Source organism: Gavia stellata, chromosome 3 (assembly GCF_030936135.1).
Source record: "Gavia stellata isolate bGavSte3 chromosome 3, bGavSte3.hap2, whole genome shotgun sequence".
Lineage (NCBI taxonomy): Eukaryota > Metazoa > Chordata > Aves > Gaviiformes > Gaviidae > Gavia > Gavia stellata.
In genome coordinates, this window is record NC_082596.1 from 57,952,608 (window position 1) to 57,966,796 (window position 14,189).

The following is a 14,189-nucleotide window of genomic DNA, read 5'->3' on the forward strand; positions in this document are numbered from 1 at the left end:
AACTTGGAAACAATTCATTCTGCTGGATCTATAAACCCAGTACAACAGATTCTGTGAATGACTAGCACCAAGTGTTTCATACATCCAAAACGCAAGCCAGGTTTTCAAATACTTGTTTCAAAAATGCAACCCAACAGTAAAATGACTACTGCTAAAAGTAATTTGTCAATACCACATGAGATGGAGATCATCTAAGAGAAAAGAATGCAATACAGAAACATTCAGAACTGATTTTTTCATGTGGTTTTAAAACAAATTAGCTGTCAGTGGTTTGCAGAATAACAAGAAATACTGACTAATTAAAAATACTCAAGTATGTGAGCATGATTGCTAGGAAAATAATGCCAATAATTTACTGGCTAGTTAGCCCCTTAGAGAATGCCAGCATTGGACAGTTCTTGAAATTGAGAAGAAATGGTGTAGGTCTTGTATTAATTCATCATTCCGTTCATTGTAAGTCAGTGACAGATGACTGTGCCAATGTTACAGAATAACATTCATTAATAATCAGTACTTCCAGCTGAGAAACACAAGTTTGACCTTTTTGAGCCACTGGATGCATATTGTATGTGTTAAGACAAAGCAAATCAAAACAGGCCCTGCAGATACTGGCTGTGGCTATAAGTCTTTTTTTAATTTATTTTTAAAACCAAGAATGGAAAATTGGACTCCCTGAGATTTGAAGTACTAGTGAGTTTAGAGAAAGACTGAAGAAACAGTTCCTCACAGCAGGATTGCCAAGATCTGCTGCTATACAGTTTAGAACCAAAACCCAAAAGCCATAACCAGAACATCTTGAAGAATGTACTTAGGCATCTACTTTCATGTGAGGAGAGAGAGTGTAGGATTTGCTGTAAAGGCTAAATACTCTTGTCCTTAAATGAAAAATGAGACAGAAAAATTCCTACAAGTTCTGCTTGGGTACCAATGCTGACTGTTCAGATATAATATCCAAAATCAATTTGTTTTTACTTATGATCCCTTGATCATAGTTTAGAAGTTCTGGGTTGTTTTTTTCTTTTAAGGAACAATAAAAATGGTCAATGTCTACTTTATGCTTCTCACACTCAAACACGGTGAAAAAGTTTTCAATCGGATCTCCCTTGTGGCAATCAATGTAAGCTACAGGGCTGTACCAACAGCAGCATAGCCAAGGGAAGTGATTATTTCTCTTTACGCAGCCCTCAGTAAACCACATGTGGAGTACCACATGCAATTTTGCCCCCCCTCAGAACAAGAAATATGTTGATAAACTTTAACAAGTCCAGGAGAGGGCCCCCAAAACAGCCGGAGCTGGAGCTTAAAGCCCCATGAGGAGAGACTCATTCACCCCCGAGACAAGACAGCTTCGGGAGCACCTCACATTAGCCTCCCGACACCTAAGGGGATGTTACAGAAAAGACAGAGCCAGGCTTTTTACAAAGGTGTGTACTGAGAGACAATGGCCACAAACTGAAGTTGGGAGGATATAAGGGGGGATAGAAAAAAAAAAAACCACAATCACTGTGAGGCTAATTAAGCACTGGAAGAGGTTGTAGACCTCCACTCTCAGAGGCTTTCAAAACCCAAAAGGAAAAAGCCCTGAGCAACAGCGTTTAAGTTCAGTGTTGCATTAAGCAGGAGATTGGAGAAGAGACCTCCTGAGGTGCCTTCCAGCCTGGGATGCTATGAAGAGGGAAACACAGAGATGGACCAGAGCCCATCCTGTAATCACCCCAGAAACCTTGCAGGGGAGTGACCAACCTCAACTGCTTCAAAAGAATGTGCGAGAAACCCAAACTGAGTAACTATGGAATTACTCGCCCCACAGGAGAACATTATTCTTTCTCCTCAAAACAGATGCTGGTTTCAGTGACTCAGCTATCTCATCCTTTTTGTTTTTTTTAAACAACTGCTACATTCTTATTTCAGTGTATTTCAACAACTAACATGCATTAATTATGCACGCAGGATACTCTGGTAATGAGACTTTCTTATTCCTTCCAGTTTGCAATATCGTGTAGCATTGGAACAATCTTGTTACTTTTCCATTTGAAGGGCAACAGGAAAACAGCTTCCTCCGCAGGGGGAAGAAACAAACGGAATCTCCCCAAATACAGTAACAGTAAATACAGGCAGGAAATAACCTGATATCCTTCTTCTGCAATTCTAGCAATTCCAACTGCTTCATCCCCTGGGGCACACTATGACCATTTGGGACCTTCTGCCATTTCCTTACGATTGCCAGTATAGCTCATCACCAAACAGCCAAGTTGTAGGAAACAAGATTTGTGTATTACCTCCTTTCAACATTTTAATGTGGATCTCTCTATAGGAAGAGGTAAAATCTTCAATGATTAGGTCAACCCTCATCTCTAGACCCTGAAAATGGCATGGTGGGGTTGTCTCACACCCCTCAGTATGTCTGCATGCTACGATAAAAATGTAGATATCAGGAATGGTTTACTGAGGCTGCCAGAAGTTGACCATGCCTTATTTCATAAAAGTTTATTGTATCTAAAAGCAATTTTTGTTTAAAATCACAATGATACAGTAAACCTCAAGGATCTGCTAAAAACACACATTAAAAAGTATGTTTACTTTGCCTTCAACAAATTATCAAGAAACATATTTGTAAAGATCTTTGAGCAACTGTGATGCTGTATTTGCAGATGACAATGAAAAGCTGTGAGAAACAGGTTTTGATATTTATGTACGCTAATGGGCATGATGATTGAGTTTGTTGACTCAGTTCAATAAGAACAAATGGCTGACAGGTTAAACACTAAAGAAGGGTATTTTAAGATACATTATATCAATAAAATTGTATATATACACAGTATTTCTTGTACGGTATTTTGCCTCAGAGTATACACATTTCAAGGTCAAACAAATCAAAAGATTTGAACTTGGGGAGGAAAGCTGTACTGGTCGAGGAAGTGTAAAATAAGGTCAATTTTCTCAGACTTGTGACTTCTCTCATGAGAAAGGCATCACTTGAAGAAGAGTGATGGAGAATAAACATCACTGAATACTAATCCTTCTGAACATTACAGGGCCCACCGTTAAGAGCAACCAGCCGTTAAACAAGGAGATGAAGTCAATTATTGGGTTTATTTCAAAAGGAGCTGGGAGTAAACTTAAGGCTTGTGTGGTACAGAGTAAATATGACTTGTGTGGCCAGCTAGGTTTTTCCCCTCCATCCATTGTGTTTTCTGTGCTGTATCTTAGGGAATATGAAGGTCATTTCATCTGAGAGTAAGGAAACAGAGAAGCTGTGAGCTGAGCTGTACAATCTGCCATGCTAACAAGCACAGCAGTAGGCTCACATAAGAAAGACTTTCAAATAAAATTCCACTCCATGGAAATGACGGGCCCCTCCTCAGGAGCAAGAAGGAAAATGCATTCTTACAGTAATATGGGCACGTACATTATTGCCCAATAAGGATCAAAGGTCCTGACCAATGTACCATATGGTAAGAAGCGCATGAAAGCTTAGGAAAAGAAAGGTGTGTCACATTATGCAAGAAGGAGAAGCTCATTTATCACAGAAGTAAATCAGAGAGTTCTCCTAATCAGCACACATATGAAAATAGTTAATAAAACATCTTTAAAACCATAGGAGAGGCTTTTATTCTGTTATGATAGAAGAAGAGACTTGATCAGACTTCAGAAGAAAGCAACCAACAAGGTCAGAGAAAATGCGACATCAAAGTCTGTATATAGGTTTATAAGAAGAAACATAGTGAAAAGAACTAACTATGGAGATTACAGTCTTTGCAGTTGAAACATATTTTCACAAACAGACAGACACAGTACCACGCTGGGTTTCAGGTTTTTTTCTCAATTATACACAATGGAAGAAGGAGCTAAACTTGATTATCTTTACCAGGAGCTTTGTTTTTAAGAACGGAGTAATGGCATTTTATCCAAAGCTTTTTTTAAAAAAAAAAATAAAAATCCAAAAGTTTATTGATTTCCTTTCAATTTAGAGAAAATAAGCTATGGAAATGGTATTTATTGTTTATATAGCACTATACTGCAAATATACATGCCTAGCATTTAGCCAACAAATAAGAGACAGGGGTCATACTTCACAGATCTTTGTTCTGCAAATTAAACAGTAATTTGACATGTGTTAAATGTCTAGAGAAAAAAGAAGGAAGGGGAAGAATCAAAAGATCATGCAGCTCCTCTAGCTGGTGGCACATGTATCACAACAGAATTTCTTTGACCCACAGCACTACAACCTGAAGAAAGCAATTTTATAATCTAGCCCTTAGACAAGGTATAAATATTTCTCTATGAACTTCTACACAGAAACATACAATTATTGCCATCAAAGAAAACGTTGATGTTATCAATGAGTCATGCAAAAATATAGAAAGTAATTATAATTCTATGCTTGCAACTGGAAGTGCACTCCTTCTAAAAAGATGCCCTGCAATATACATGTCCCAGAAAGTAATCTGGTCTCTGACAAAGTTTCAAAAGGTTAAAACACATAGTTTCTTTTCATCTTGTAGAAGTGGATGTATATATCTTTGTCAAAAAAATGCAGTGTTATTAAGGAATGTAATAGAACAGGTCTTTAAAATTTTAAGCATTGAGCGAAGGACCGATGAATTGAAACATGTTTTAGCAATCACATTACTGTTATGAATACTGTCTAACAATACTCTCATAGAAGTAGGCCAACAAAATGACAACATGAGCTAATATTTATTTATGGCAATAAAAGTTTTCTACATAAATCAGGATTTGTGGAGAAAAATTTCTCTCACTTGCCTTTGGCTTATGAATTAATCTATTCTCAGTGACCAGGAAACTGCTCTTCTGAAAGCTATTGTAAAAAGCCACAAGTGTAACAAGGGAAGAAAAACACAACACAAACAGGTGCAGCCACTATGCAAACATTTTGCATGTTCCAGACATTTTCCAGTATATAAGCAGGTATTAAAATGAAATTCAGAGTGAATGTCACTGTACTGGCTTGCGAGAGGTTAGCAGGTGATTTCCTAGACAAGCAAATCAACAATATCAGTGATATGCAATGCTGTAATCGGCATCACGTTTTACAGCTGGAGATTTATCGATTTGGAGAAAGGCTTACTTTCATATTACAAGGGGTGGGGGGGGTACGCTAACTATCCAATATGTTTCACTGATCATTCCTTTCTGATCCTTTGCAACCTCAATCTGCATTTAACAAAAGCTAAACTAAAGACCAAACAAATACTTGCAACTTGGAATACATGACCGCTAGCAAGAGACCTTACAAAATTCCTCAATTTACCTAAGAGCTAATTTCTCTAATAGCATGTCTTTTACCAAAAAAACATTAGCATACAGTTTATTGGCTGGCATTAGCATGATTAGGGAAAAGACAGCGCTTGTTTAGCATCTCTTTACCCATGCATGGTTTGCATATCCTTCAGCAGAGTGGGAATCCAGAACACACCCCCTTATCTGTTAAGGAAATAATTTTCAGTCTCCCATGCAACTTCTGAACAAGGGGCAGAATTGACCCTCACTCTAATACCACTAAAGTGCTTCAGTTTTAAGTTATGGTTCTGTCAAGCTACATTAACAAATTAATGTCTCGGAAACAGTAGACAGACAGAGTATGTAATGTCTGCAGTCCTGTGCTTTATAATATTTTGCCAAAAAGGGAGTGATTAGTGTATCACTCACAAACACACAGACTCACTTCTTTTAAGTTTTACTTCATTTCCAAAAGAGCTTCCAAACTGAAGACTACTACATGAATGAGCCCAAAGAAGTGTTATGCTGCATTCTTTAATGATTCAATTTGTACAAGTATAGCATCCTAAAACTCTTTATTTACAAGGGGATAGCAGGTTTACATAATCCTCATCCCTTTCTCTTCAGAACTGGACAATTGATAGGAAATTCGGAGCTGTTAATTTCTACCGTTAATCTTAATGGTTGATTTTATGCCTTGCAAATGTTATTCTAAAGTGTTAGAGTAAATAGAATACTAGACTGTTGTTGATTTAAGTGATTATACATACTTTTTCCCATCCAAAGGATTATTTACTAAGGCAACAAACCGAAAACGAATTAAAAAGTACTCTTTATTCACGGCGGAGTTCACCCACGGAATTCATTGCTACAGGATATTATCAAAGCTAACACTGCAGCTCAAAATTAAAGATATAAAAGAAATTAAGATACAGAATAGCAACCTTAATGTGACATTCAGTTTTTACAACTGCCTACACGAGACAGGAAATGGACAGGTAAGACTCTCAGGCGAAGAGGAGAAGTACATTAATTCAACCACATCCTGAACATAATGCATCAAAGGATACACTTCTAACAAACGCACTGAAACAAAGATATTCTATAATTCAACTTGTGGACTTTTTTTTTTTGATCTTCAAAATCTTAAGGTGGTTTATCTGACAAAATAACCCCCAGTATACCAGTTTCTCTCAGCACAAGAATCACTCATATTCCTGCCAGCAACACCTGCACTTTTTCTGAAAACTTCTTATCTGCATGCTGCCAGCTTCTGATCTGCTTAGCTTCAGAGATCTGTCAAGACAACAGCATGAAGACCTATGATCACCAGAAAAGTAATGTTACAGAAAACTTTTACCCTAGAGAACAAATCTGGATTGATTTATTAACAAATATTGACTGATCTGCTGCAGCACGGGGGACAAAAAACCCAAAACCAAAACATTTTACTAGCTTAGCAAGTCATACTTACAGTATCTTTAGAACTTGCTAAAGATATTACAAAGGCTTGTACAATCTACTTGACTACACAGACTTTTTCACTAATTAGCACATCATTCTTCAAGATAGAAAGCAAACAGCCTGTTTCAAATAGCCTGTTTCTTAGAGTGCTGCAGTCCAGGAGGAGAAAGTAGTTACTTGATGTTCTTCAAGTCAAAGGTTACCCTTGCAATAAGATGCTTCAGCTTCACAAAGGCTATTATTTCAACGTGAAAAGAGAAAGAGAAAAGGGATGGAGAGAAGAGAAGCTGGAGCATAAACATCCAGCAGCTTTACATGCGTGTGAAAAAGGTTTTACTGTTATGAAGGAGTGCATCATCTGAAGTCCCTCTCAGATATGATCCATTTAACAATATTCCCTTCCAAGAGTCTTTTTAGCAGCACCAGCCATTCTGAAGTTGGTCTGCTTTTTCCAGCCTTTGCAACTCCATTGCTCCAACAAACATGCTGGTAAAGCTGCACCACAAAATTATTTTAGTCCTTCAGTGGTTAAAACTGTTGCACTCCATCTGCCCAGCCTGCTGTCTTACATTTTTTGTATCCCACATTTTTGGACTTTTAGAAAATTATCTGAAATGGAAGAGCACCATGGCTACACATGTACAAGTGCAATGACAGCACCATTCTCTTCCTTGGTGTCCCTCAGAAGCATCCCCAAAACAATGAGTTATCTGTTCCCCAAATACACACACTTCTGTCATTTTATTCTATGATCTGACTGCTCTGATTAAAAAAAAACAGAATATGGCTCAGTGTTGTACCTGCAGTTTAAAAGACAGAAAGGGAATTCCACGCATGACATGATTTGCAACTGATACCTGTGAGCTTCACCATTACTAATAAAGGATTCAAATGCTTTCTAGTTCCTACAAGTCACCAGGCAAGTTGTCCACTTTCTCCAAGTAACTGTCTCCAAATCAGCTGCCTCCCACTGATTTCCATTCCCAAGTTCAATACTGTCTGTCGAACCAGGCAAGCCCTAAGCCTTGCAAATTTATAGGTTCTGGTTTTATCTCATCTTAACCATTAAGTGGATTCAAACCACTTAACAGAACAGTTAGGACAAATAAGTAGAGGAGGTAAGAACTTAAGGAGAGATGCTTTAACCCCTTTTTTTGTGGGATGCATCTTTAAATAGTTTGCCAGCCTGCGTTCTAGGGGGAAGCAGACGCAGTCAACCTGAGATGGCTATTACCGAAGAGAGAGAGCACTGTGCTTGCGGGCGACTGCTGCCTCCCCACTCTCCCCAAAACACTTTTCTCTTGATCTTAATTGACCTAAGATGGAAGCCGCAGAGATTTAAATGACATTTGCTTTTTTGCAGAAGAAAATCTAACTCTGTGCCTACAAGCCTGGAAAATGTTGCTTCTGCAAGTCTGTATATATTTCTTCCCCTTGACACCTTTCACCTGCTCCCACTGAACAAGGCAAACAGCAAAACTTCCTTTAATAAAAGAAGCCAGACAAATTACTAAAAGATTTGAAGAGGAGAAGGAAACCTAACAGCCATTTTAGGATCCCTTGTGCAAACTGGCATCTAAGTTAATTGTTTTTTTCAGCATGCTACCCATGAAGGGGTTCCTAGACTTCTTGTTGCTGCAACTAACATTTTTATGTGTGTTCTGGGACAACAGGGTTTTAAAATGTATCAGGAAGTCTATGCGAATCTCTCTCATGCTGTTCCCTATCATTCTTCTCAGTACCTCATAATAAATATTCCCCAGTGCCACCATAATGACCAAAAAAAAAAAAATCATCAGTTTGATCGTTCTTTGCCTTTTTTTTTCAGTAACAAGCCAATTTTAAAGCATAACAAGCAGCACTCTCGCTAACTATGTGAAGCTTACTTCAACTTTTAAAATGTCAGCATTTTTAAATATGTATGTATACAGATATATACTGTAACATACGTCACTACGCAAATTACCCTCTAGTCTGAATGGTCCTGCAGCACAAATTGCTTTGTCATCACCTTGACTTAACATCACCTGTACAGATTGGCACATAAAAATCATTCAGTCTCCTGAAAACTGCAACACAATGTCATACTGTACCATCATTTTTAAACAGCCATCTCTGGTGAAATTGACAACAAACACCCAAAAAATAATAATCCAAGCATGGCATGGTTCACTGCCTCCACAGACTTGCCTTAATAGTACAAAGTTGGCCAACTTATTCTATCTATAGAAAAGGTGGATAGTAATAATTCAAAGCATCAAAACATATAGGGAGGTCCTGGATTCTGAAATACTCTTTAAAACATATAATTTTAACGGTATTTTAGTACCTGCTAACATAGCAATGCAAATATTTCCCCTCCAAAGTTTTCATCAATAGTTGTTAATTTGGGGATGAAAGTCAAAGAGCACCCAAGCATGCTGGAATCTACCTTTTCCTTCCAAGGCAGAACAAGGACGTCAGTCCTGCCGAGGCGCTTCCAACAATTGAATATAAGAGTTTTTAAAAATACTGTGTATGCTTTAAAAAAAAATTCTCTGTAACACATTGTTTATAGCCTGAAGAGATGATCGTTCTGATTCATGCAATATCATTCTGATGAATCACGGTCATTTCTGAAAGGAGAAATAAAAGCAGTTCCTGCTATTTACCAGGACTTCAAAGATTCTGCTTGAAGAAACAAGTGAAAACTTCCAGCTAATACCTGAACTCTGTCACCTACAAAAACTCCAAAGTATTTTCTTTTTACCTGCCATCACTTACCAAACACTGTTACCTGTGCTCACCTCCTCAAAAAAAACCCCAACTTTCTAGAAGCTCCTACAATTCTTACTTCATCATCTGGGTCAAAACTCAAAAATTCAGAAAGCAAGTGTAACTTTGGGGAAGCGCTTGGGCTAGGCAGCTAGCTCACTGAAGCCTATTTGCTGATAACACGATCCAGCAGCATCAGTCAAAAACCAGAGAAAGCTGTTCTCGCTAAGCATTTTTTTCCCAGAACCCGATTTGAAAATAATAATAATATTTTGCTTCAGAGAAAACTAATGAATTGTGTGTGAAGTAAAACAACTGGAAGCAGAATAATTAAAAATTGTTACCAAGTGATGTAAACCGCAACTTTGTGGTTCAAGTCTTTATAAACCAAAGAAAGCAATTAGCAAAAGATTGTTCTGATGCCTTACTTCAGAGAGAGACAAATCATGTTTCGCAAGTTTCAAGTTCGTATGAGCAACAAAAAAAGACAGGTTTATGCCAAGGTTCAAGCTTTCAAAAGCAAAACACAAAAAGCCCACTTCCCGCCATGAGTGCCAAAAGCTCCCTCTCCTCCATTTTATTATTTGTTTTTTCAGCATTGTACTACTATGATACAGGAAAATAGTACATTGCACTAATCTCACAAAAAAAGAAAAAAACAACAACAGCAGATCCAACTCTCTCTGTCTCATTACAGAACACAGTACTTCATTTGCCAGGAAGTTTCGTATTACTGTGAGTTATCGTTTAAGCTCTAGGTTCGCATCAGACTGAACATAGGATTTTATCGTGAAAATAATATGATGGTGGATCAACTGTGAAGTCATAAACCTGCAATCAGCTCTTCAATCTCCAAAGTCTTTCATTTTGCACATGTTAAATTTCCTGTCTTCAGTAGACACTGAAGGCGCGTCGTTCTTGAGCTTTAAAAAATGGATACATCTAGTTCTACCTGCACAAGATTACACTCTTTAGTGCTACAGATCTGATCCTAAAAAAAGTCTTATAAAGAATTGTGTTTTCTCAATTACGTGGTATTAATCAATGCTTGGAAAGTATTTCATACCAGGAGATAACTAGTATTAGTATTTAATTTTGCTTACTTTTAAAATCAAGTGTTCTAAGTATTAAGGATTTAAAGCATTAACCATTTTTAAAGTATTTAAAGAATCATTTTTCAGCTTAGCAGATGTGTTATTTGTATCGAGTTTGCCACAGCTGCCATTGCCCTCCACACACCTCGTCAGGGCTTTCCAACCTTGTTACTTTCTACTCTTAGAAACAGAAAAGTAAATTATACCACAATAAGAAACTACAGTAATCTATCATTTTAAAATCACACATGCACAGACTCTGAACCAAAAGAACAACTCTGTATTTCCACCCTTTGGGCACAGCCAGACACAGTTACTGCCCAGACAGGGGTAGGAGACACAAGGCATCACTCTGCGCAGGGAGTCCTTGTGGCAGCTTTTCAGCTGCAGATGTAACCTCACCGTAAGTCATACAAAAAACATCACTCTGATATATGAACTCTAAAAAGCCTTTTTCCAGAAGCCCACGGAACACTTCCTTGATGCTTTGGAAAGGAGGAGAGCATTGGCTCAGGGATAACTCAGGTGCAGACACAAGGAAAGTGGAGAAGTGGAGCAGGCTGAACTAGGTTTCACCCTAGTGAGGACTCCACTAACAGCTTGTAAAGGGGAAAAGAATAACACCTACAGACACAGTAAATTAAGGTAAGAGAAAAGATGTTTGTCCATTTACTGATTGCTCTTTCGAATGCAACTGAACAAGACCACTAGGTCCAAAACCAAAAGCTCTGCAGTGGGATTTCTTTTACATACTCAAGATGGAAAGCCCCTCCTTCAGGTTTTATATTTCGATTAATCTTCAGATGGATAAGATTTACGACCATAAGCAATTCATGACAACATCGGTTCTAATCTGTGGAGGTATTACTGCAATGCGAAAGTACCTCTGCATTACTAAAGATCAGGAATCAGGACGGCAAAACAATTTTTTCTGAACTTGTTTTGACACAGAAAGAGGTTGGCAAGAACCAGAGTGAGTACCTGAAAGAACAATACCTCCGCTATTTTAATACCACAGCCAGATATTATGTTATTAGTAGTAGTATAAACAAATTCCACCTGAACAGAAGTGATCTTCTTGAATCTTTCCTTCTCCCCACTTGTCTTCCCAGCAAATTCATCCTCATCCATAATCCAATCATATTTCATAAGATGAAAGAACATATGAACAGGACCCAACAGGTTTCAAACGGGGTGCCCTATGCCCAACCCTGGCATTGAAAGAGCTGCCAGGTACCAGTAGCCGTTGGCCTTGAGGGCAACTCACCGCCTGCCCCATCTACCACCACCCAGCTCCTCCACACACAGTGTTCCTGCACACCAGCCACCAAGGCACTGACACAGGGACGGCCTCAAAGCAGGCAGGGGCCCCTCACCTGCTGCCATGGGCCTGGGAAACTGTGGCCTCCCCAGCCCCAGCGGTGGCCACCAAGCACGGGGCCAGGCGCCTGCAGGGGGGCGACGGGCTTTGGAAAGGGCGGAAAGCAGGTGCAGGGGCTGTGGCGGGCTGGAAAGCTGCCTCCAGCTCAGCCTTCACACGACCCTGCTAACAGCACCCACCGCACTCCTCAAGCAAAGTGATGGGGGAACACAGTGCGTTTTCACTCCCAGCCCATGAAAGCAAGAGGGGCTGCACACCGCGAGGCACCAGGGTGCCACTTGGGTCCCGCACGCCTCTGGCAGGGCTGAAGATGGGGCCCGCGTCCTCCTTCCCAGAGGAGAAGTCGGAGGCACCTGGAGCGAGAGCGTGGGGCACCTCCCGGGCAGGGCGCAGGGAAGATGCCGAGATCGAGAGGCCTTGGCCCGGCCACCACGGGGCTCGTCAAGGGCAAAGCCCCGGGCAGACTGCGTCTTTCGAGGGGCCGCCGGGCAGCCCGGTCCTGGGAGGCCGGCGAGGCCGCAGGGAGAGCTGCACCCCCGAGGGCGGGGGGCGGCCCCCGCCTTGCGCGCGCGCCTCCGCGCCGCTCCGCGCGGCCGGGAAGGGGCTGGCGCGGCCGGGACCGGCCCGGGAGCCCCGCGGCGGCCGCGCAAGGTACGGCCGGCACCGCTCCGCCGCCTGCGGCGGATGCGCGGCGCGGCGCTGCCCGCCGAGGGGTTTCTTTCCGCGCCGTGCGGGAGGCGGGCACCCTCCCCGGCCCCCGCTTTCCCTCCTCCCGCCCCGCAGCCCCCCGCCGCCCCGGCAGGCACCAGCCCCAGCCGCGGCCGCCCGGCCGAGTCGCCCTCCGCAACCGCGGCTCTCGAGGCGAGCCCGTCGTCCTACCGATCTAACGAGTAATCGTTGCTTACTCCGAGTTTTATCTTCAAATTGTGCGGAGGGAATGGATTAATATTAACATATTCACCCATGGCCGGACACCGCCGTTCTCCGTCCAAAAATAATTCGTTTCTTGGATGGCTGCCTCCTAAGTAACGCGATTTAATAAACCGAAATTTCTCTCTCTGAAAGTACGAAAAATCTCCCTCCTGAAAAGCTCCGTAAATTAGAGAATTGCTCCTTCTGAAAGACGCTCACTCCGCGCTTTTCCAAAGTACCCCCGCAGCCCTAACAAGGCAGATGAACCAGAATGCCCGGAGGGCGAGCACTGAATCCCCCCCTCTCTCCCGCCTTCCCCGAGCATGCGGGGCGACGCGGGGCACAGGAGCCCGCGGCAGCTTTTCCGAGCGAAGAGGCGCGGAGCCCCGCACGCTGCTGCGCGCCGCGCAGCCGGTGCTGCGGCGGCGAGCAGAGCCCCGCCGCACGTGCGAGCCCCGCACCCCCGGGCGGACAGCAACAAAAAATGAATAATAGCAACAACAAACATGTACGAAATAAGGGGCGAGCTACGAAGTTTAAAGTTTCTTGGGAAAACAGCGTAATGTGGGAGCAGCCGCGAGGAAGGAGAGCGGAGCATCCCCCAAGCCGCCGGCCCGGCGGGCAGCGAGGACGGCCCCGCGGCCCCGAGACGAGCACCCGCCCGGCGACCCACCGACGGACGGAGGGACGTACCGGCAGTCAGGCACACGGGCAGGAGCAGCCGGAAGGTGAGCCCGCACACCACCTCGGTGGCCATCGCGGCGGGGCGGGGGTCGCGGCCGGCCGGCCGGCCGGAGAGCCGTCCCTCTCTGCGCGCCACCGCCGCTCCTAGGTCCGCCCGTGCGCGGAGCCGCCGCGGCGGCGGAGCATCGCCCGTCCCCTCCTCGCCTCGCCTCAGCCGCGCCGCCTCACGCCTCCCGCCGCATCCCGGCGGCAGCCCATGCAACCAGCGCCGCGCCGCACCCCCGGCCCGGGGCCCGCACACGCCCGCCCCCTCGGGGCTCTCCCTCCGCCCGCCCGCCCTCCTTCCCTCCGCCGGCAGCGCGGCAGCGCGGCAGCGCGGCAGCGCGGAGCGGCACCCCCGCCCGCCGCCCCGACGGCGCGGGCCCAGCCGGCGGCACCCCACGCCGCGCCCCGCGCCGCGCAATGAAACTTCCCCGCGCCCCGCCCCGACGGGGCCGGGCTGGGCCGCGCCGTGCCGCGAGGGGCCGGGCGCGCGCTGCCTGCCCTTGCCCCTGCCCCCGCGCGCCGCCCGGCAGCGGCCGCTGCCTGCGCGCCCCCTCCGCGCCGCGGGGACCGTCCTGCCACCGCGCTGCCACCCCCCAGCTGGCTCCTCTTCC

The 14,189-nt window shown here is 43.7% G+C and overlaps 1 protein-coding gene across 1 annotated transcript in view; it reads right to left on the reverse strand.

Moving 5' to 3' along the window:
- PIEZO2 (piezo type mechanosensitive ion channel component 2) overlaps positions 1-13,606 on the reverse strand; it is a 322,465-nt gene extending 308,859 nt beyond the window's left edge. Inside the window, exon 1 of the mRNA XM_059815888.1 lies at positions 13,543-13,606. Coding sequence (XP_059671871.1) covers positions 13,543-13,606 — 64 coding nt within the window. The remainder of the gene's footprint in view (positions 1-13,542) is intronic.
- Between the last annotated feature and the right edge of the window lie 583 nt (positions 13,607-14,189).